This window comes from Rhamphochromis longiceps, linkage group LG10 (genome assembly GCF_057381845.1).
Source record: "Rhamphochromis longiceps isolate RC_006_pf linkage group LG10, R_longiceps_female_GT1.1, whole genome shotgun sequence".
Taxonomy (NCBI): domain Eukaryota; kingdom Metazoa; phylum Chordata; class Actinopteri; order Cichliformes; family Cichlidae; genus Rhamphochromis; species Rhamphochromis longiceps.
This window is the reverse complement of record NC_140566.1, coordinates 5,331,116-5,352,639: the sequence shown is the minus strand read 5'-3', so window position 1 is coordinate 5,352,639 and position 21,524 is coordinate 5,331,116. Positions and strand designations below refer to the sequence as shown.

General features: G+C 38.8%; 1 protein-coding gene across 6 annotated transcripts in view; it reads right to left on the bottom strand.

Annotated features, from left to right (window-relative positions):
- The window catches only part of robo3 (roundabout, axon guidance receptor, homolog 3 (Drosophila)), a 184,199-nt gene extending 163,337 nt beyond the window's left edge, over positions 1-20,862 (bottom strand). For 2 of the 6 annotated variants that reach the window (XM_085419964.1, XM_085419966.1), the window contains exon 1: positions 20,325-20,862. In XM_085419964.1, coding sequence (XP_085276090.1) covers positions 20,325-20,499 — 175 coding nt within the window. In that variant the 5' untranslated portion in view covers positions 20,500-20,862. The remainder of the gene's footprint in view (positions 1-20,324) is intronic. The other 4 variants (XM_085419968.1, XM_085419969.1, XM_085419967.1 and 1 more) reach the window with 4 other exon arrangements.
- Positions 20,863-21,524: the final 662 nt, after the last annotated feature.

The following is a 21,524-nucleotide window of genomic DNA, read 5'->3' as shown; positions in this document are numbered from 1 at the left end:
CTGTTTCTTGAGCTTGACATCCTTAAAATGTCACCAAAGGTCCAGTCTCTCCACAAGAAACTTTTAGCGTGAGTGTTCCAGTATTATTTGTGCTTTTGTCCAGTACAATTAATTTGTTTGCATTTTGTCTGTTTTCTGACAGTAATTTCAAATGTTGCTCAGTTTTATACAAGTTCTTTCTGTCCTGAACGTTCTGAGAATGTCTGCAAAGGTAGTGATTGCAACTGTTAATGGACAGAGTTGATGTATGTGTTCTGAAAGTTGATTAGAAGAAAGGGGACAGTGCACACTGAGTTTTTGAATAGTATGTTTGTTTGTTTTTGTATATGTGTATATGCTCTGTTTTGAAATTTGCGATCAAGAAGTTCTATGGCCATGTTTTTTGTGGTTATAATGTTATGTAGATATTTTAAATATATCTATGCCATTTCAACTGTGAAATAAAAGTGTCTCTTAAGCTGCAAATATTTGTTTTGGAAAATATTGATTTATTATTTAATAGAATAATAAGAATATTTATTCAATTCGATTAATATTAACTAGTACATTCATAATAAATATTACTTAATAATTACATAGAATATAACAAAGAAAAGATGAGTAAGAAACACAAAGAAATATCAGCAATGTTCACTTGGGTTTTGTAATTGGATGCAATGGTATTCTGAGTAAAAGTTACAACCTATAGATGAGTATTGCCAGTGCAATTTACTTGTGTATTTCACATAAAAAAATAGATGGTTCTAGTAAGTAAATATTACTTAGAAATAGCCCGAGTAAAGATTACAAGCACTTTCTGTGTGGAAAAAGTTGCCTAGCTTTTTTTAAGTAAATGTCACTCCAATTTTTTTTCAGTGCAGGGCAACCTGCATGTGGCGAATAAAGCCTTAATTGATTGATTGATTGATTGATCTAGTGTCAAACACACGGTTACATTCAAATGAAAACATCAGAGAGCAACTTGGGGTTCACTATCTTTCCCGAGGATACTTAGGCATGCAGGAATCAAACCAACAACCTTCCTTCCAATTAGTAAATGACCTCCTCTACCTCCTGAGTTATATTCATCCCATTTTGCCGGCAAATTGTACATAAATTATCAAAATAAAAATAATTATTTTCTTCAGAAAAATGCTCCCCTTCGGTATGTGGACTATTATTTTTCATCAGCTTAAATACTAAATAATCCCTGCCATCTAACCTAACAGTGACCATCAAATAACAGGCCCTGAACCATTCCAACATAGTCCACTGATGTAAACTTCCATAATGCTAAACATCCCAGGTTAGTCTGTTCAGTTTCAACATGAAATAACCAGATCATTTTACATAAGTGAAGGACAGATCTAATGTCTGATCACAGAAAAGAAACAGAAAGAAACTAAAATGAGATCTGATGCAAACATCATTTGCTGATCCACTCACTTTCAAAATAACCTTACATCTTTCTCTTCTGGCGTTTGTCCATCTCTGCGTTAGCTTATTTCTTACTTATTACTTTCTGATGTACTGAGTTACTGAAATCTGCTGAGAAGAAGTGTGAAAAATAAATGCCATGTGCCTTTCCAATTGTGCTAAGAACTGAGGATACCATAAATGTAGAGGCCAGTTATCACAATCACTCAGGATACACTGTGCTAAATGATCCGATCCGGTCTTTTTACTTTTATTCTTCTTAAAGGCTCATTTTATAAAGGTATTTGTCATGGCTGTATATAAAAAACACTATAGCCATGGATTTGGACCCATTCAGATTTGGAAATACACATACAGGGATCTATCGCTGACATCTGGTGTTTAAAACTGGTATTACAGAGATAATGTAGCCCAGCACATTAAAAATTCCCGAGGGAATTCCCAAAGGACCCTTTCCTTCTCTGCTCCTTCTGCATTCATGGATGAGTCCAGCAGCTGCTGCAGATTGAAAGCTCTGCATCCAGTGTGTCTCAGATGTTTTCCTGCTGGTCTGATGAGACGGAACTTCACTTATCAAACCACTAGAGGGAACCACAGATGTACAGAATACCTCACAGTGACATGACTGTGTCACTGTGCTAGTGTTATATACAATTATTCCTTTTTTTTTTACAGTTTTTACCGAATGCCTAAACACTAACTGTGAATCCTGTAGCACAATTTCTAAAACTAGTCAGACTTATAGCAAAACCACTCACTGAGTGTGCAAAACTAAAAGCACAAAAACTGCTTTGCACTCACTTTGCAATTTTGTAACACACACTTTGCAAGACTGTAGGCACAATTCACTGCACAACACTCAATTTCCAAATTTCCAACACACTCCTAGCAAAAGTATACACATGTATGGCTATCATTAACACTAATTTGCCAACTGTCTGGCACACTTTCACATGTGAAAACTTTCTTAGATAATTCGTTCACTTTGCAATCAGCCTAAGCACTATAATACAGGTAAGCTGTGTGTGCGGAGTACAATGGTGGGAGCAGAAAGAGTGAGAAGTAGAGGAGGCCGAGGAAGAGGACGTGGAGGTGAAGAAGTAGGATGAAGAGGACGACAAGGACAAGGAGGAGCAAGAGGAAGACGAGGAGGGGGCAGAGGAAGCATGTTCACTGCAGACCACGTAACCCATATAGTCATTATGGCGATTGCAAATAATCCTATACTTGGAAATGAACACTTGTGTTTGTTTTGATGTGTTTGACTAAACACCAGTACTTGAAGTTTGGATCCCTCTATGCTTATGGATCTATGACAGAAGTATGAGCTCACACTGACATAGCCTACCTTGTGCACAGGGAAGGCAAACGCCAGATGTGTTTTGTATTCATACCATCGGTGTGCAGTTGGCGCATTGTGTGCTTAGTAGATGATGGCTTGTGTGTACTGTTTGATACGGAAACACCATTTTTACGAAGGTGTGAAGAGTTAATCTAGCTGTGTTTGCTTTTGCAAGAGAACTACAATGTTTTGATGATTGGGTGACAGGTTTTCTTATTTGTGTGAAGAGTTTTGCAAAATTAGCCAATAGTTACAAAAAATGTGCTTAAGCAATCAGAAAAAACTGTAAGTTTATGCCATGACACTGGTTGGATACAGACCTATGTGAGATGAGACTTGGAAAATCAAGTTCTAGAGTCGGGTGACCAACTGCGTGTCAGAGGCTCCTGTGAGCCACTGGAGGACACACTTGTTCTTATAACCAGTGCTTTTGTACCATAGCTAAAGGACATAGTTCAGCATAGCATCAGCTCATATAAAGTGACTAAACACCAGCAATGTTCTGTTTTCACCACAGAACAAACTAATACCTGTTCTTTTGTTTTGTTCTGAGACTAAATAAATTGATGTAGAATGAAAAAAGAAGCCGTTTCCTACTTTCCTCTCTTCGCCCAGCAGCGGCTAGTGACTAAAAACAAAGCAAATGATTTCCACCTTTTGCTCTGAGTTTGACTTTAAACCACAAGTGTTTCACTCAAACTCAGAGCGGTCCTCTTCCTTTGATCGAGTTCTGTCAGAGGTGGACTTTGACCCTGACATGAAGGGGATTATATATTTATTTTACTGACTCAACTTTTTCAAATGCAAAGCATGAAGGAAATGAAAACAGAGGGAGGAAGAGAGCAGCACACAGAGCTTTATACTCAGTATGACTCTATGTGATCTTTTTCATGACAGAAGTTTATCCAAAAGAGCTGCTTTGTACTACAATGTGATAAAGTTACTGAAAGAAACTATCAGATTTGCTTATGAGAAAGTCAAAATAAAATTTTTTGCTGAAGTATCAGGAATCTGTGCATTTTATTATAATAATTGAAAAATCCGACTGACTGAGAAAATTCATGCGGATAAACATTTACACAGCCAGGATCTGGGTGGAGCAGCGCTGCATAACAAACATCAACACAACACAAACTGAGCATAATGAAACAGAACCTTACAGCACATCATCAATTCACACGTGACAAAATAATAAATAGTCAACAAAATAATCAAAAAATATGAAAATAAAATATGTATTAAAATAAAAGTTTTAAAAATGTCACACGAAGCCTGTACTCATCCCACATTCATGGATCAAAACACTTGTTTTCCTCTTTTGTGTTTTGCCCATTTTCCTATTCTGTTTCATCTAAATGTTGAATTCATTATCCAAACACGCTGGCAGCCACACATGAATATTATTTTGTGCACACTGATGTGGTTTTATCCCCTTCCCCCCTACTGGCTGCTTTTCTGCAGCTTCAGTTGTTTTCAGAGGGACGAATCATTTTAAATTTTTTGAAGGTAAACCCACCTTTATAATAACAGCACTGCTTGATATGCAGCGCAGTGGACAAGTCAAAGCAGATGTGGATTTATTTTCAGTAAATATTTACGTCTGGAACAAAGGCCCATGTTGTCAGTCAGGTGGCATCATATATGACCCATATTACTACAGTAGTCTTCCTAAAACAGCTTGTTTTCTTTGTATGGAGGTGAACGTAACTGCAGCACCTCTGTCAAGCTTTCAGAATATTACATCCTCACAGTGATGAGGTCAGCCCAGCACAGCTGCTGGACATTTCTGCACTTCTCACCTGTTCATTTCAAGAGAAGATAATAAGGTCATGCTCTGTGCTGCCCAATGTGTCAGGAATTAGCATTGCTTGCATATTTTAAGCTTAGACAACAGTTTTATAAGCATGCGTCTACTGCTTATGCTTTTTACTCTCTTTTCCTAACTCTCCAAAGAAAGAAAGAAACTGATTTTTGAATTTCACTGTTTTAGGCGCTGGCATTTTATATTTTCACAGTTAGCAGTAGTTTAGTGTTTTATTTTATTGATCTTCATATATATTTTGTTTTAAAGTATGTTTAAACATTTGAAATTCTGTTTATATATCAGCAGTGTGATGGACCAGCTGTGACCAGACTGGTAAATCAGTGACACACCTCGTACTATTAAGCCTCTAACTCAGAGTCAGCTGGGACAGGCCCTGCATGTAAGTGCAGTGAGGTCAGAAACAAGAACTGGAATCTGTCAGCCGGTGTAAATGAGTGTGACGTTGGATGGTAATAGACATTTTAAATATTCCAACTACTATTACAAAGTAAGATATATTCAAACCGAGGCAAAAAGGCCAGCAGCTTAACCAACACAGCTCACTTACAGTAACAAGAAGAACTCGCGGCATCGATTTGTATTAATAACTTATGAGCCTAACAGCACCGGTGGCAAGGAGAGTTATAAACAGAACGACCTGCCTATTAACTCTCTGTCTACACAGTGTGGGTGTGTGCGTGGGTGTATGTGAAAGCTTTCATCCTTCTGAGGTGCTGCAAGTTATGTTTTAGGTAAGTGTGTTAATTCCTCCTTTACTGCAAGTAAAACTGTGGACATTTTTTTACTAAAACATCCAAATGGGAAAAAAAGACTTGAAAATTCAATAGATTATTGAAAGAAAGAGCAGATCAAAGGTTAAAGAAAGTCTTTAGTAGCTTAATGTTTGAAGGACTGACCTCTAAAAGCATAAAATGATTCCTGTTCTTGTATTTATGATTTATACTTAGTTTTTAATTTTAAACTATAAACTAGGGCTGGGCCATATCATACCGTTCACGGTAATACCGGTATAATGTTGGGCACGATAAGAAAATGAAATATCGCGATAGAATATGGGCAAAACGCGCATGCTCAGTGCCTTTGTTTACATATGCACATAGCGGAAAAAGCATGGCGGAGAATGAGAAGGGCGAAAGCGGATCGTTAAATGAAACAGATGAACCAGAACTGGTTTGTAAAAATGTTGCAGCTTCAGTGGTGGAACTGGTTTAGCTTTCGTCCGTCAGATACACAACAAAGCACTATTTTTGGTAGAGCATGCTAGCGGGCCGTCGTTATTACCGTGTTTTTTGGAAAATACGTCACACTTAAAATCAGTCCTTTGATTTCTCTGAAAATCGACAGTGTCCCTTATAATCCCGTGTGCCTTATGTATGAACTCTGGTTGTGTTTACTGACCTGGAAACGATTTTATCTCGTACACGGCGCTCGAAAATCTGTCAAATGTTTCAGTACGACTTTGCTAAGCTACGAACCCACACCGCTTGATGGATTGTCGGCGCATTACGGCTATCGTAGGCAGGAGCCTCGCGGAGTGATACTTACTGTGCTTCAACATAATGTTACCGTATTGTGTGTGTATAACCTCTTTTTAAGTTTTGTGGATATTATACATGGTTATGCTGAGGATATGTCGGCCAGTTTCCACTGGAAATGCCTTTTGGTTTACATTACATTTTATATAACTTTATATAACTTTATATAACTTTAATGCACATAAAAAACAGCTGCTTGTTTAAGTGAAAATACATTGATGGGGGTTTTTTTTGCACTAATAATGTCTAGTGTCAATTATATCGTCAGTTATATCTTTATCGCAAATTTTCAAATGTATATCGTGTTAAATATTTTTGGTCATATCACCCTGCTCTACTATAAACTCTTAAATTTTCATGCACTTTTTGAGCAACTTGATACTCATGAGTATCAAGTTGCTCAAAAAGTGCATGAAACTGAACTGCAGTTCAGTTCAATTCAAAAACCCTAAACTGCTATACAATAAGCAATCTGGCTAATACTGACACTAATATTTCCAGTATTTTGGATTAACGTGCATTGTGTTTTTACTATGACAGCCACACACACACACACACACACACACACACACACACACACACACACACACAGGCAAAACCTGATCACTAAAAAAATAATTATGTCAGCCCCTATCAATCAGTTATAAGTAACGTTATAAGACAATAATTAGGACAATTTCTGGTTAGCTAACTATCCCTCTACACAGGATCTGTGCCAAAAATCAGCATATTAATGACTTAAAAAAAATGTTATTTTTTAGCTAACCACAGTTTATAGTTACAGTGTAAAATCTTACCAGTAGATGTAAGTTTATCGTGTTTATTTTCTTACCTCTCCCAGTTCAAGTGCGTAATCCTAGATACAGGGGCGACTTTAGTACAAACAGCTCTGGGCTCACCTGTAGTGAGTGCAGGCTCTTAGTCTGCTGTTTACCTCAGCTAATGTCCATGTTTATTTACTTTAATGGAGGCTGTAAAACCTTGTGAAAGTAGCCCAAGTCAGTGAGTCAGTGAAGCTGACGTCTGTCCAACGACAGTGATGCTGAGATGAGGTGTTGGAGATGTCCTTAACTTTACTGTCGGTAAGCGCTGATGGTTTTGCTGATGATGGCTGCTGTTAGCCGGTGTTAGTGACGCTTTCTTTGAAGCGGCTCTAACAGAAAAGTAACACTAGCTCGCGTAATGTTTAGTGCTCAATGTTAGCTAGTATGTTAACTATAAACCAGCTCTTGTTGTTTAGCCAGTTTGCTGTCTACGTGTGTAATCTGTTGACAGTGAGTGATGGTGACACTATCCAGAATAAATAAGCATCTTTATGCAAGTATTGGTTTGTTAGAGCCCTGACCTCAGTTCAGGATATAAGCTTGAGGTGAGGAGGCAGATGATGACATTTTATCCAGTTACATTGTCTCAACGTATTAATCATATGTGCAGTCCTTCATATCTTAAGCCTGAAGGTGCAGAAACATGTATAATTTACCTCCAGAGCACCCAAACATCTAGGAGTTTGATGATTTCTAAAAATAACATCTTGCTTCCAGCGCCGAGTTTTAATTTCTTAAAGAGAAAAACAATGCAGACACAATCAGTCATTTCTGTTTTACAGGATCAAAAATAAGGCATTACCCTAACGAAATACAACCACTCCATCAACTTAAAACAATGCACTTTGCAGAATACATTAAGTAAACAAATTGCCAGCAATGCATCATCTGAATATGGCCACTCAAAGGTTGTGTATAAACAAAAGTGCAATTTATTACACACATTTATTAAAAACTGCTTTAAACTACAACTAAACATGCACTTTGCCTTTTCCTCCTTACTCCCCCTTCCTTAAAAACCATCAAACAAACATTTCTGTTTGCTCCTGCACTTCAATCAGCTGATTTGTGTGCAAGTGGGAGAAACTGGCAGATGAGACATGGACATAATTTTTTTTTTTTTGTTCAAAAAGACAAGAGTGGAAACTGCATCCAGGACAGAAACAAAACTATATTGCTAACAGAACATCTCTTCTTTTCAAGCCACAGACAGAATTGCTAACGCTAAGCTGGCCAAACACCCTGAGTGGTTTTCAGGCTGAGATCATGGCAGTCAGAACCTGATCTTCAAAAAGTAACAACGGCAGTAATGTCTGTCTCACTGGGCTCGCTATCATCTTTGCTTTGCGCTCTCAGCTTTGTGTTCATACTGAAAAAATGAAGAATGATGGTACAAAATGTCCTCTTTAGGATGGGGATATTACATTACTTTTCTTGAGTACTGATACTAGCACTACTCATAAGCCAACTCTGAAGCAGCCAGTTCCTATGGATATACACATTTAGTGGACAATGACACCCATGCAAGCATGCAAGCCTGTGCATTGGCTAACTAAAGATTTTCCCAAATCTGGGGTAAAATAAAATAAATCTTGAAAGCTTGTGTGTAAAATTGCTCCAATGATGGTGTCTAATGGGCTGTTATTTATAGTAAAAAATAAAATTAAAAAAACGTATCTATAGTTATATCCTTAATAAATGAACAAATAAATATTTAAACTTTAACTGAAATAATTTTGTGGGAATTTAAGAAATAATAACAAACATAAGTGCAATTTGACACGAGTCACACATGGTCAGATTTTGTGATTTAAAATTATATACTGATTGCTGTGAAATTTTACCTTCATTATCAGATACTTTTATAGAAAAATGTATACATGTACACACTTCACTTCCAGCAACTTTACAAATCCGAAGCCAGTGCTCTAAATTTTTGCTGAACATCAATTTGTACAATATATTATTGTATGGAACATTATGTGAACAGTAAGAGACAGCAGTGGAAGTGGTGTCAGTGTACCCCGCTGTGGCCAGCAGCAAGCGCCTGATTAGCACTAATGAAGACCTGCAGGAAGTGTTCATGCATGTGAGGGGGTGTACATAGATTAGAGTTGTGTGCACGGTAAGCTTCTATAATGAGGCTAATTGCATATGATTTTTTTGCACGAACACTGAACTGCTTAGCCACCTGTAAGAGTCGCAGCTTATTTAACTTTCATGGCACCTTGAACTGGCTGCCATTACGGAAACTCCCCATGGTGTGCACACAAGACCTGATACTTATCTCTGACCCTTCACCTCATGCTCTGCATCTCTCCACCTGCAACTGGATGTCTAATATTTCCAATAACTCCCTGCTATCCTCCCAGTGTGTTTCCATGGCGACTTGCCCTTAACCTTCTGTCAGCCTTTCCCCGTGGTCTCGACCCCCTCCGCGCCTTTCCCTGGTCGTGGTTGCTCTCAGCCCGGGAAATCAGCCTAATAAATAGCTTTATGGTAATCAGGCTGGTGAACGGCAAGAAGAGCTCCCATCTTAATACATTTATTACAGTTCCTGAAAATATCAGTTTCCATTGTTGTCCTGTGGCTCTCAGCACACTCACGCTTTACAATTCACTTTGAACTGTACTGTGAGTCACTGTTTCTCTGTCCTTTCCCTCACAATATGCCATGCTGCTGTTCACCTCACTCCATGTCCTCTGCAATAATTCTTTAGCTTTGTCAGTGTGTAACACAATTTAAACACAGTCCTTATAGTTTGGTCTGTTTAACCATATACATTATAGACATATTCAGTTATGAGCAAATATTTTAGGCACCAAGGAAAAGTGGAGATCAAATATTTGTGTGAGCACCTTTAGCAGAACTTGTAGGGAACTCGTAGATTTATGTTGTTCCGGTGTCTTCTGTTTCTTATGTAATCTGTAACTGATGGACACCAGAGAGACTTTTTTTCTGTGGCTGGTTGTCATAGATATGCCAAAATATTTGAATTTGGGACCCACCTAGATGTCTCTGTGGTGGTACTGTGTGATGGATTTTTTTTCTTTTAGTTTTATAATAATTTTATAGAGGACATACAGCGTCTCAGATCGTCAGGTTACATACTGTCCTCACATAGGTTTCCTCTGTGGTTCGTCTTACCAGGGTTGCCCAGGTCTCTGTGGTTTGGACCTTTCAGCCACATCTCATAGCAATTAAAATATGACATTTGCAAAAAAAAAAAAATTAACTTGCATGTAGAACTTTGTTTCAAAAAGTGCTCCAAAAATAAAGCTGAATAATATTATCATTGCAAATGTATTCAGATTTGGCCTTTTGATGATATTCTCCAATCACTGAGGAATTGTTTTTATACTTATGATAATAATAATGATCTCATTGTTTATCTAAGATTTAAAGGATTGTAACCTTTAAAAAGTATTAACTTTAAGAAGTATTTACGTGATCATAATGGGATGTATGTTATGCTATGGTTACTGTACAGATGGTGTTTCACTCTTACCTCAGAGAAGTGTAGTCTCACTGTTTAAAACTGGAGTCATCATGGCTTCTGCTCCTTGAGAGAATTGGCCTCATGATATCAATCCACAATGTAACTGTGGAGAGCAGCTGCTTCCCTTCCAGTCTTACATGTACATTTGTTTTCATAGCATGTGTGCATTTACTGACCTTGTGTTTCAAACACAACCCAGCGTCACTGGTCAAGAAATTCCAATAGCTTTGTCATCTTCCGTAGCTCTTTTATCTTTTCTTCTGGAAGTGTCTGGCTTTTCACCTTTAACATAATCTCGCTTTCTGAGATATTTCTTCCACCCATCCATCATCCAAAATTGTCTTTGACATTTTTCTCATTACATCTTCTGACTGTCACTTTTTACTAGTTTTTCCCATATATATTGTTTCCATTTGGCACTTCAGAATTGGGTCAGTACGCTTTGGCTTTGAATACCAGATTGGATCCATTGGCAGGTTGGATTTGAAAAGGCTGGGCTGGTAACATCTCAGAAATGTTTAATATATGACTAACGTGTCCTAGTATTCTGCATTCTGCTTGAACAACATTTTAGAAAAACTGTGTGTATGTGCTGGGGGGCAATACAGAGCATTTCACTAATTGCTCTGGTGGGACCCAGAAGGACGCCCATGGTGACCCAGACGTGCCCCACATTTCACACCAGTACTGAGACCCACAGTTTGCTGTCTGGCTCCACTGTATTATACATGTTACATGGGCCACATGTGGGCACTGAAAACTGAAGCTCACTGAATTCCTTCTTAGGGGCAAAATTACTACATATAGTAATATAGGTTTTCTATGGCCCGAAGAGAAGTTTCTCCAAGAAAGCCCATATAGGGCCCCAACGGGCAAAACTGCTGTTGGTTTTATGTGGGCACATCCACTTGAGGATAAGTGTGGGTTTGCCCCCACAGTCTCACAATTCACCACTACTGTGGGCCCACACTGTTTGAAAGGGCACTGTCTAATTTGGATGTCAAAAATGTGGGCTTGTTATCCAGCATTCACATCATTTTTATCCTCAGACCAAACCATTCAGTTGTATTGATAGCCACTAGCATCCCAGAAGAGACCCATCAGGATAGAAATCATTAGAAAACTGATTTGAACTGAGCGATGTTTCTTAGATCAACATTTCACTTTATGAAGTTTACCCGACAGTAGTAACGTCACTAAAAAAGGTTCAGGATATCAGTTTACATCAGCATTAAGAGTGTGACTGGATGGCAGCAGTTTTGAGTCACCTGACTCGGGGCAGCAGAACAAGGAAAGTGGATGAATCAGACTGCCATCTGCTCCCAGCTTGGCCTACACATGGGAGACTGGTTATACTGGGCAGCTCAGGTGCAAATATGTTTAAACCCTTACATAATGAAAAATAACAACAGTTCATTAGCATAAGAGGATCTGATTCCAAACCAAAAATATACAAATTAATTATATTTTAGCTTTTTCTGTATTTACAAAGCAGGACATCAAATAGTCTTTAGTGGAGGAGAAGCCAAAGGATTTTATGAGTTTATGAGTCATTTTCTGTTTATTATTTCACACAGTTAAATCCAATAAACTGTAATCGGAATAGGATTTACTTCATATTTTTTTATTTTAATCCGTCCAAAGTCTGATTTTCACTTAAGGCACAAGCAAAAATGAAAATAAATGCCAAAATTTGATATAAATTTGATATATATGATATTAAGCACCTAGTTACATTTATATGACAGCAATTAAGAGTTAACTTTAGTCTTTATGTGTTAGCCATTTGGAGTTGGACATAGAGGAGAAGTGAACATTTCTGATCAAGTCAATTCAGTTTAGGCCTTTTGTTTGTCCTGCGTGTGTGTGACTGCATTTGTGTATATGTGCATGTACAGGGATGCCAAGCAGGTCACAGACTGACTGCTCTTATTAATTAGGGTTTACTCAGTAATTACCAAGTGATCGTTGCACCACCAGCTCGTATGATTTAAGCTCAGGCCTATATAATGAATCATTATTGGCATGTGACAATGCAGATATTCTGATCATGCATCAAATAACATTGAACAAATCAAACCATTGATGAGGTATTTTCAAGCATACTGACTGTTATTTTTGTATTTATCTCGGCCTGTTTTCTCTTTAAAGATTCAAAGATTCTTTTTTTTAACAGTGCAAGAACTCCTAAATGAGCAGCTGCTCTTCTGGTTTTAATTAATTCAGGCTTCGTTTTTACTCAGCCTAATCCCAGCGAAATCAAAGGTCTCATTTCCAAGGGAGATTTAGCTAAGACAAGAGTCTACAAGTGTTAGATGCAAAAAAGAAGAAAGTAAGAGGAACAAAGAGAGATCAAAATCTTTAATCAAAGCAGCTCTGTGATTGCAGTCGATTCCATTGTGTAACCATTTGTTGTAATCTTACAAACAGAAGCAGGAATCCTACAATTCAGAGGTATGATTTTATATTCCCCCGCTGCTTTAACTCACAGTTACATTAAAATGAATAGAAATGATTGAAAAAAGAAATCTCTCAGAAGATAACAAAACTAAACAATGGCAGAACAAATTCCTTCTATAGCCTTGTTTAACATTTTAATCCATCACATCTGTTCACATTCACCTAGAATTCATATACTGAAAACACAGAAAGGAGCAGAAGGAAAACTTATTATGGTATGTTACACAAACCCATCATGATCTGCACTCTTCACTTTGTTTTTATATCTTAGTATTCATAACCATGCATAACCAATTGTGTTGACACTACAGGGTTGTCATTGCAAGTTTCCTTCCCTCCAAAGGATTCAGAAGATAATTGGCAATGGGGCTGTGATTTGACATGGATTTTGGAGACGGCTATATGTATTAGATTGTATGTGTATGGTTGTGAGAGCAGAAGAGAGGGAGATTTGTTTTCTGCCTTTGCTAATAGCTTTTGTGTTTTTACCTGTCTGCATAGTGTTAGCAAATATAGAATATTGACATTTACTTCACTTTGTGTGTGCAGGAGACAGCCTAAGTCATTTTACTGCACCAGCATTCAATTTGCATTTAAAAACATGCACTTCATGCCTTCACTCTACTCACGCTGGGTTTCTGTTGTAACTCCATTTGTTAAACACAGGGAAAAAATGACTTTGATGAGAAGAATACCATGCATACTGGTTGTTCCATTAGTCCATAATGATGACTTCGGGAAAGCAATGTTTGCGTTATGATGTGTGTTTCATTTAAAGTACATGAATGGTTTCAGTTTAAGACACGTTTATGTTCCACTTTACTACATTCACTTAATTCAATGATCAGCTTGGACAGGACATTGCTTACACCTTGTCATAACTAATCACACTGATTGGAATAACAATGGCGTAAGGCAGATGTGATAAACAAAAGAACTATGTCATCACACTTAATATCCCCAGGAAGCTCCCTCTGTTATTATGTTGTCAGGGTTAGAGGGTGTTTGTCGCTGGGTTAAGGGCCACAACCTCTCTTGCTGACCCCTGAGTCGTCAACACACTTAACCCCTCATTTTGATTGACCACCTCCTTGTCTGGGAGCTCCCAAATGAATCATGCAGCCAGTCTGTTTAAAGCAATGAAGTGGGAGTCATTGAGAATGGAAGTGTAGATAATTTATAAGGAGTCCTCATGGAGGCTAAACCTCTTTTTTTGTCTTCTAGTGATGAGGGATTTGATTGATTGTGCATCTGTGATGTTGTCAGCAAATTAAGATCTTAGTATAACTGGAGCATATAATTGAAGAATTTTAGGGATCCAAATGGCACTGATGGGCAGCAGTGATTCTGCAGAATACTGAAAATACTAAAATGTCTCAACTACATTTGGATGAACTGAACTACAATAACTCTGAGGGTCTTTGATGTTTATCAGGAGCCATCCATGGGTCAAATGCTGAGTCTGTCCACCTTTTCAGTTTTGAAGCTAATATCTAAGCCAAAGCAAACTATGAACAAAATTAAAAACATAATGAACCATATTTAAAACAGTGGTCAGTCTTCATTTTCCCAAGTCACAGGTTATGAAACACGTTATTAGGAGGTTAGGGCCAGGTACGTTTGGGTAATTTTTTCCCTTAATCGATGAAATCATCATTTTGTATTTATTTAAATATTTTTCACAGAACTGTACGTCTTCATCAGTATCTGCTTGCGTTCACCACCTGGAGAAATCCTTGGTGTGATGGAGGAAGCTTTCCAAGTTGCTATTAGCATATGCAGAGCTCTCTTCTATTTGCAAAGTAGCATCTTTTGCCCTCTCTCTCTCTGTCTCTACTTAGTCCCCTCTCCTCCATGTTCATCATTGCCACAGATGCTCCCTAATTTCCATTCCAGCTCAGTTATGTACATAATTCTGCATATGATCTCAGACACAGGGGAAATAAGCATGAAAAGCATGACAAAAGGGTCTGTCTGGTGTAAAATCTCAGCATGAAAGGAGAGAAAGATTTGCAATCAGTCCGTTCAATCAGCCATTTATCCTTGTCGTAATGTCTAACAGAAAAATTTACCTTGATATATAAAGGTGTTTCAATTCTCAAATGGCAGATGTAAATATACCCATGCCAAAGAAACTTTTACAATCTTTCAAATCTGTGAAAATTGCGTATGGAAAGAAAAGCTCGATGGGACCAATCATGCGAGCAGTTACGTGACAATTCTTCAAACAGTCGCCCCCCCTACTGCAGCGACAAATTGGGGCTTTAAAGTGAAATTGTGGATGATAAGCTTATCAGTGATGCAGCAGGTAATGGAAACTGCGATGAGCAGGCTCAAGCTGACAGCAGCTGAAAATACGTGAAGATGATCTGGCAGTAATGGGCTACCTGGTCGGACTGCCGAGCTGTTGTTGAGCCTCCTCTGCGGGAGGAAGCTGAGGAGGTTTCTTAATGGGGAATATGGGAGGGATGGATGAAGGGATAAGGTGAAGGAGCATGGAATGGATGGAGAGGAACAGGAGATGAATATGCAGTGACTTAGATCCTTGAGTAGCTAAACAAACACACACAGATATATTCACAAGGCAATCGCTGGCGTTTTTTAATTTCCCTTTAGTTATGTATTCACACAATGTGTAATACTGTTTATGCAGCAGACATGCCGATAAATCAAGGTGAGCTGACGTAAATTGAAGTGAGGCAGAGCAGCTCGTGGGAGTGAGCAAGATAAAGGGATAGATGGCCAGAGCAGAATGTGCAAGTGATGATGATGACAGTGTTGTTTTTACTGAAATTAACATCATCCACCTTCAATTTTGCACGCATCTTCATCTGCACCATCCTGGAGGTATCACTGTTTTATTTTGCCTAATGAGGTTGTGCAGATTTCTACAAAGAAACTACCAGAGACTCTAGTCTTGTATAAGTATGTTGGTCCTCTTATATCATATATTTCATAGCCTCCACTTGAAACCTAACTTTCTGTAGTCATTAATTACTCCTTGATATCACCGTTCCTATAAGTTGTGTACATGTGCCAGTTTGGCTTTGTGGATGCTGTTAGTCTTTTCATGTTTTCAGACATGAATTTCTGCTTTTAAAAACCATTATGCCAGCTTCACAGTTGCGGAAATCATAATCTGATTGAGGCTTAATTGTACTTAAAATACCATTTTGTTTAGATGTTTGTCATACTCCTGCATTCACCATCCCAACTAAAGCATCTCTATATGACAAGAGAAGCACTTTAAGTTACGTGTTGATTTTTTTGAGTATTGTGGACCATGTCATGCTGATAGCTTTTACTACAGTTGTGCACTGTAGCTGTCTTCATTTTGACAAGGTGTGATACAAACAGATCCTTTTTAAAAGGATTGTGTGCTCTGTTGAAGTACCTCATTCTTTTTAGAGACACAGTATTGAATCCTATTGTTTTTTTTAATAATGAGTGAGTTAAAAGAAAAGTTGGTCTATCTGACATTGCATTGCCAGGTTTATTGTGATAGTGTGCTTGCTTTGGATTGATGCCATCAGTATGTGGCGTCTAAATATCCGCACCTCCCACCCTCCACCATAGTGTGCCTGGCCAGCCACTACTGAGCTCTCACTGGTCATCAGGCATTCTCTTTCTAACCTGCTACAAAGTCCCAGCTGCGGTCGCACTGCCAGCATCAGCACAAGCTCAAAGAGAAAGGTCACATCTAATGATGCAGACTTTGTGCTGGAGCTGGAACCAGCTTTGACAGTAAGTAAGAGGTGAAATGGCATCTGTGTCTGCGTTTTCAGTGCCTTCAAATTAGCATGCATCTCAGTGTATTGGACCATCCATGTCTCGAGTCTATGAGATGTGAGACAGAGAAAGAGGCAGGGACAGTGACAGTAGCTGAGGTGAAACAACTAGTGGTTTCCAGACCTTTGTGCATACTATGAATAAAGACGTTTGGCTTCCTGAATGCTCCCTAGTCATTTATTAATAATACATCTATACTATCTAACCATTAAATGAGGAATGCAGGATGTAGAAGGTAAAACATTTTTTCAATATCCATTTTGTGTTATAGCTCCAAAGCCCTCTGCACATATGTACTCTCTACTAGATTGACAGCCCCATTAACAGCAAACAGCCATCATACTTAACATCCAGCACAGCAGGAGCAAGTTTAATGTTCCTCCCGGTGGGCATCAGGGCACCACATTTCTAGAGCTTCAATAGGCTGTTTTTGATTTCAGAGTGTTGAAATAGTGTGTAAAATGAACAGAAGTGATTGTATTAAATGCTGATTTCCCTTGATAAAGATTCTGCAGGCGACCCTGCTTCTGCACAAATAAAAGTAGTTTTGGATGTTGTGTGTGGGAGAGTACTTTTTTAGGGGATTTTGCATATTGATATATGCAAAATATACATATTTAGAAGTAACTGTACTGCACTGAACACACACACACACACACGTTTATTCCAGAGTTGAAGTGAAAAAAGCAAAGAGGGACTAAGCTGACCTCCATAAAATGGTTAAATGGTTCCATTAGAGCACACACATACAACTTGACCACTGGTATCTCCACCCACAAGAGCCCAAATTCAGAGGTCTTTATGTCTATAAAATTCAATAACTACATAAAATATATATCAGAAGTACAGTGATTTTAAATGTGGCCGTTCAGTGACAATCTTAAAAGAGAAAATCTTATTAATTTTTCATTCAAATATTCTTTTTAAAGGCTTGATTACATTATGCTTTTACATCTTTGAAAAATTAAAGTGATTTCGTTCACGGTACTTGTGCATCACAGCTCCTGAACACTCTTCATATTGATTCACAAGCTGAATATCTCAACTCTGATTCAAGCATCTGTTCCCCAAAGAGCACCTGTCTCACTTATTGAACCAAGTGGAGGTTCAGAAGGCTCCTATGGATTATGAATGTATCTCCATAGTCTGGTGCTGGAGCCAGAGTGCAGCAGCAGAGAAGAATTGTTTTAATCCTTCGATTCAGGGAAGAATTGTTTAAAGTTCATCATTTATGACAAAAATCACTTTTTCGTTCTTTATTAAATGACTAAAAACATTCAAACAACATCTTTTGAATAAATTCTTCTGAAACCAAATTGAACAACAACATAAGGAAGCAAAGTTGTAAATATAATAAGAAACAAGCTTCCAACAATCAATTGCAAATGAATGAACCTCAATTAGTGACTGTCAGTTAAAGGAGTAAAAGAAACAGTCAACAGAAGAGGTGTGATAAAGAAAGAAACAGAGACAGAGTGAGAGGCAGAGAGTGAATGAACTGATAAATGTACCAGCAGTCCACTATAGTGCTGTGATGTCCATTATTTCCCAAATTGGTTATCGGGCTGCATTGATTTTCCCATTGAGCCTCCCTCTGAGCTCCAGGTTGACCCACACGAGCTGTCCGCCCACTGACTTGCTATTGAGCTTCTCGCCTGGATACCCACAGTTTGACCACCCATCCCCTCCCCAGTGATGAATCAGCACATGGGGGCCAGGAAAATACGTCTCTATTATGGTTTTTAAATATGTATGTGTCTTTGCGGGGTTGCAGTGCAAATCTGGACAATGATTACTTTTGCAGGATGTAATTTAGATATCAGAGGTTATCGTTTTCTTTCCTTTCATATAGTCAATCCACATCTCTGTGACATGTTCACAAAAGAAAAAAGCTTTTATAGCTTCCCTCATTGATCATTGATTAGTCAAACTATTACATCTAACCCCACACGTCCTCAAGTGGCTGCCTGAATATATCTATATCACTTAAAGACTGAAGGGGGGGATTCAATTTCTGTGAGCTACAGAGAAAGATTCCCAAGAATATGAGGCTGAGATGCACAGCAGGCATGTCTGTCTATCAGCCTATCAGACTGTGTTTCTCTGCTCCAGCCTCAATAGATTCATTGCTGCCTCTCCTGCTTACTTTCTCTATAGATTTTAGGAGTGAACCCCACAAACACTCAATCTACACTCCATTAGAGTTTACAGATGGCAAGAGAGAGAGAGAAATAGAAGTGTGATGGCAATGAAAAAGAAGCTATAAACTCGGCATTATTGAGGCTGTTTGAAGCTGGCTATGGGGACAGGAGGGAGGAGGGAATGGGTGGCTCAGAAGCAAATGCACCTTTCACACCCATGTCCACTCATCAAAGGGAAGCATCACTCTCTTCTGTGACAGTATACACCCACGCAATCACAAAGAGTGTGTACCTTTGCTTTCCCTCTTTACCGTTAGTCAGTGGACTCGAGCTGGGAAGCAGCTGGATGTTTTACCAACTCGGGACTGAGCGATAAAAGAAAGATCACATTTGTTTTTAGGTAAATAACATATGCTGAATGTGATTGATGCATCTGACAATGATGTGTGTGTGTGTGTGTGTGTGTGTGTGTGTGTGTGTGTGTGTGTGTGTGTGTGTGTGTGTGTGTCTGAATGCAGCTTTCATTGGTATGCAATTACATGGAGACAAAGCTATGGTACTCATTGAATCAGACATCATGCCAATGTCTGGACATAACTACAGAACTCTGCCCCTGTACACTTGCACTAACACTCTCATTCTCTCTCTATCTCACTCAATGTATATACTTATATATGTGTGTGTATATATATATATATATATATATATATATATATATATATATATATATATATATATATATATATATATGGTATGTAACGTGTAGTCACATGTTAACAACAAAACTCCTACCAGAACCATAAAAAAGCAGACATTAATAAATTCCGCCCAGAGCAAAAAGGAAAAAAACAAAGCCAACACAGCTCTGAGCTTCATCACTGGGTAAAGATGAGCTTGATGGCGAAAGTTAAAAAGATCTGACAGTTTGGGTGCATCGTGCCTGACAGCAGACAGCTTCATTTAGCAGAGTGAGCAGGCTGCCACTCACGGTTCTGCAAAACAGGCGGTGTTATTGGGTAATACTGTGTCTCTGTCACATTTCACTCATAGCCCACAAAAACACCCTGACAAGTATGTGATGCCAGTTTGCTGACTCCCAACTCCCCTTTTTAATTTCCCTGCGAGAAGAAAGCATGAGGCAAGTGGGGATGCAGTATTGGTTCGGTGGTAACTGAAGGATGGACATGTGATTAGAAAGTTTAGATCATAAAGTTTACGCTTAAAGATCAACACCTTCTACTATAGTCTAGTAACAACACTTTATGTTTGCTGATCGTCATATACTCCTGGACACAAGAGTGTCCAGGAGTATATGAATGATATGAATCCTGACATTACATCTGTTTATCTCCAGTGACCTCACACGAGGTCACATTTTCCTTTTCAGTTTCAGATCCCCGTTGCAACAGAGACTCAGGTGTCTTGTTCAAGAATGCCATGTGTGTTTTGAGGAGGTTGAAGATGGGGGGTTAATGAGGGGAAGATACACTTACCGTTGAAGCTTGTGAAGTTTCCCCACTCGAACAGCGAGCTGTTGAAGGGCGGCAGGGAGCCGTTGAAGGATTGCAGGGAGCCGTTGAAGTAGACATCAGTTCCATTGGAAGGGTTTCGGATGGTGTCTGTGAACAGATTCATCTGCAACAAGGTCTTGATCAGGTAGCGCAGCATCGTGGTGCACAGAGGGACCTGCACTCCCTCTCTCTGTACTTCTCACTGTCTCTCTCACTCTGTTAATTTTAAAAGTGTGACTCTGCCTGCTGCTGAATATGCTTTTCCTCCTTACTCGGGGTTAAGAAGAGCTAAAGAGATGCTCTTTTCATCTCAAGTTGAATCAGACATTTCCAAACATTTTGAAGAAAAAAAGCAGAGAAATCTTGAATAAAAAATAAAAGTGAGTGAAAAGAAGTCAGACGATTAGGAGATTAATTGCTTGTAGATGTCAGACTGAGTCAGGGGCCCCTCGCTGTGAATCCCTCCCAGCATCGGATTGTTCCTTCCTCCTTGTTTCTTTTGTTCTGGGATCAAATAACTTCACATGCTGTCTGCCGCCATACAAAACAACAGCTTCTCGCTGGTGTAAAAGAATCCAGCAATGTGATGATGACCCTTTCGAATTGCTCTCCTCTCTCCAACCCCTCCCTCTGGCTCCTCCTGTGTCCCTCCCTCCCTCTCCAGCTCTCCTCCTCTCTCGCGCTCTCTCTCTGCGGTGGGGTCCTGAGGGTTTCAGAGGAGTGAGAGAGAGCAGGTGCTGTTGGCAATAAATGTTTAATTATTAGATTAATAATCATCCCAGGAGGCTGTGAATCAGGGCGGTGGAGAAAAGGAGATGAAAAGACGCATCGTCACCATCTTAACCATACGTCCAAAAAAGGTCATCACATATGCATAAATGAACACATACGGTATGTGTTGGACAAACAAACCTGGGACTAACTAAACTCCTGCTGGCAGTGTTTGTTTCCTGCTGTTCCACATTTTCAAAGCACATTGCATGCAGACTTTTTCCAATGTCCACATCAACAAATACCAGAGTGGCTCTGTCTCTAAAATGACTTTCTCAGCAGTAAAGTGTAAGTTGGTTACAGCATCCTATCCTATAGCATCAGTGTTTGTTTTAAACTAAGCAGCAGAAAATCACTTTAATTCATTTAATTTTTAAAAAGTCAAAGAAACAAACTTACTCAGCAATTAAC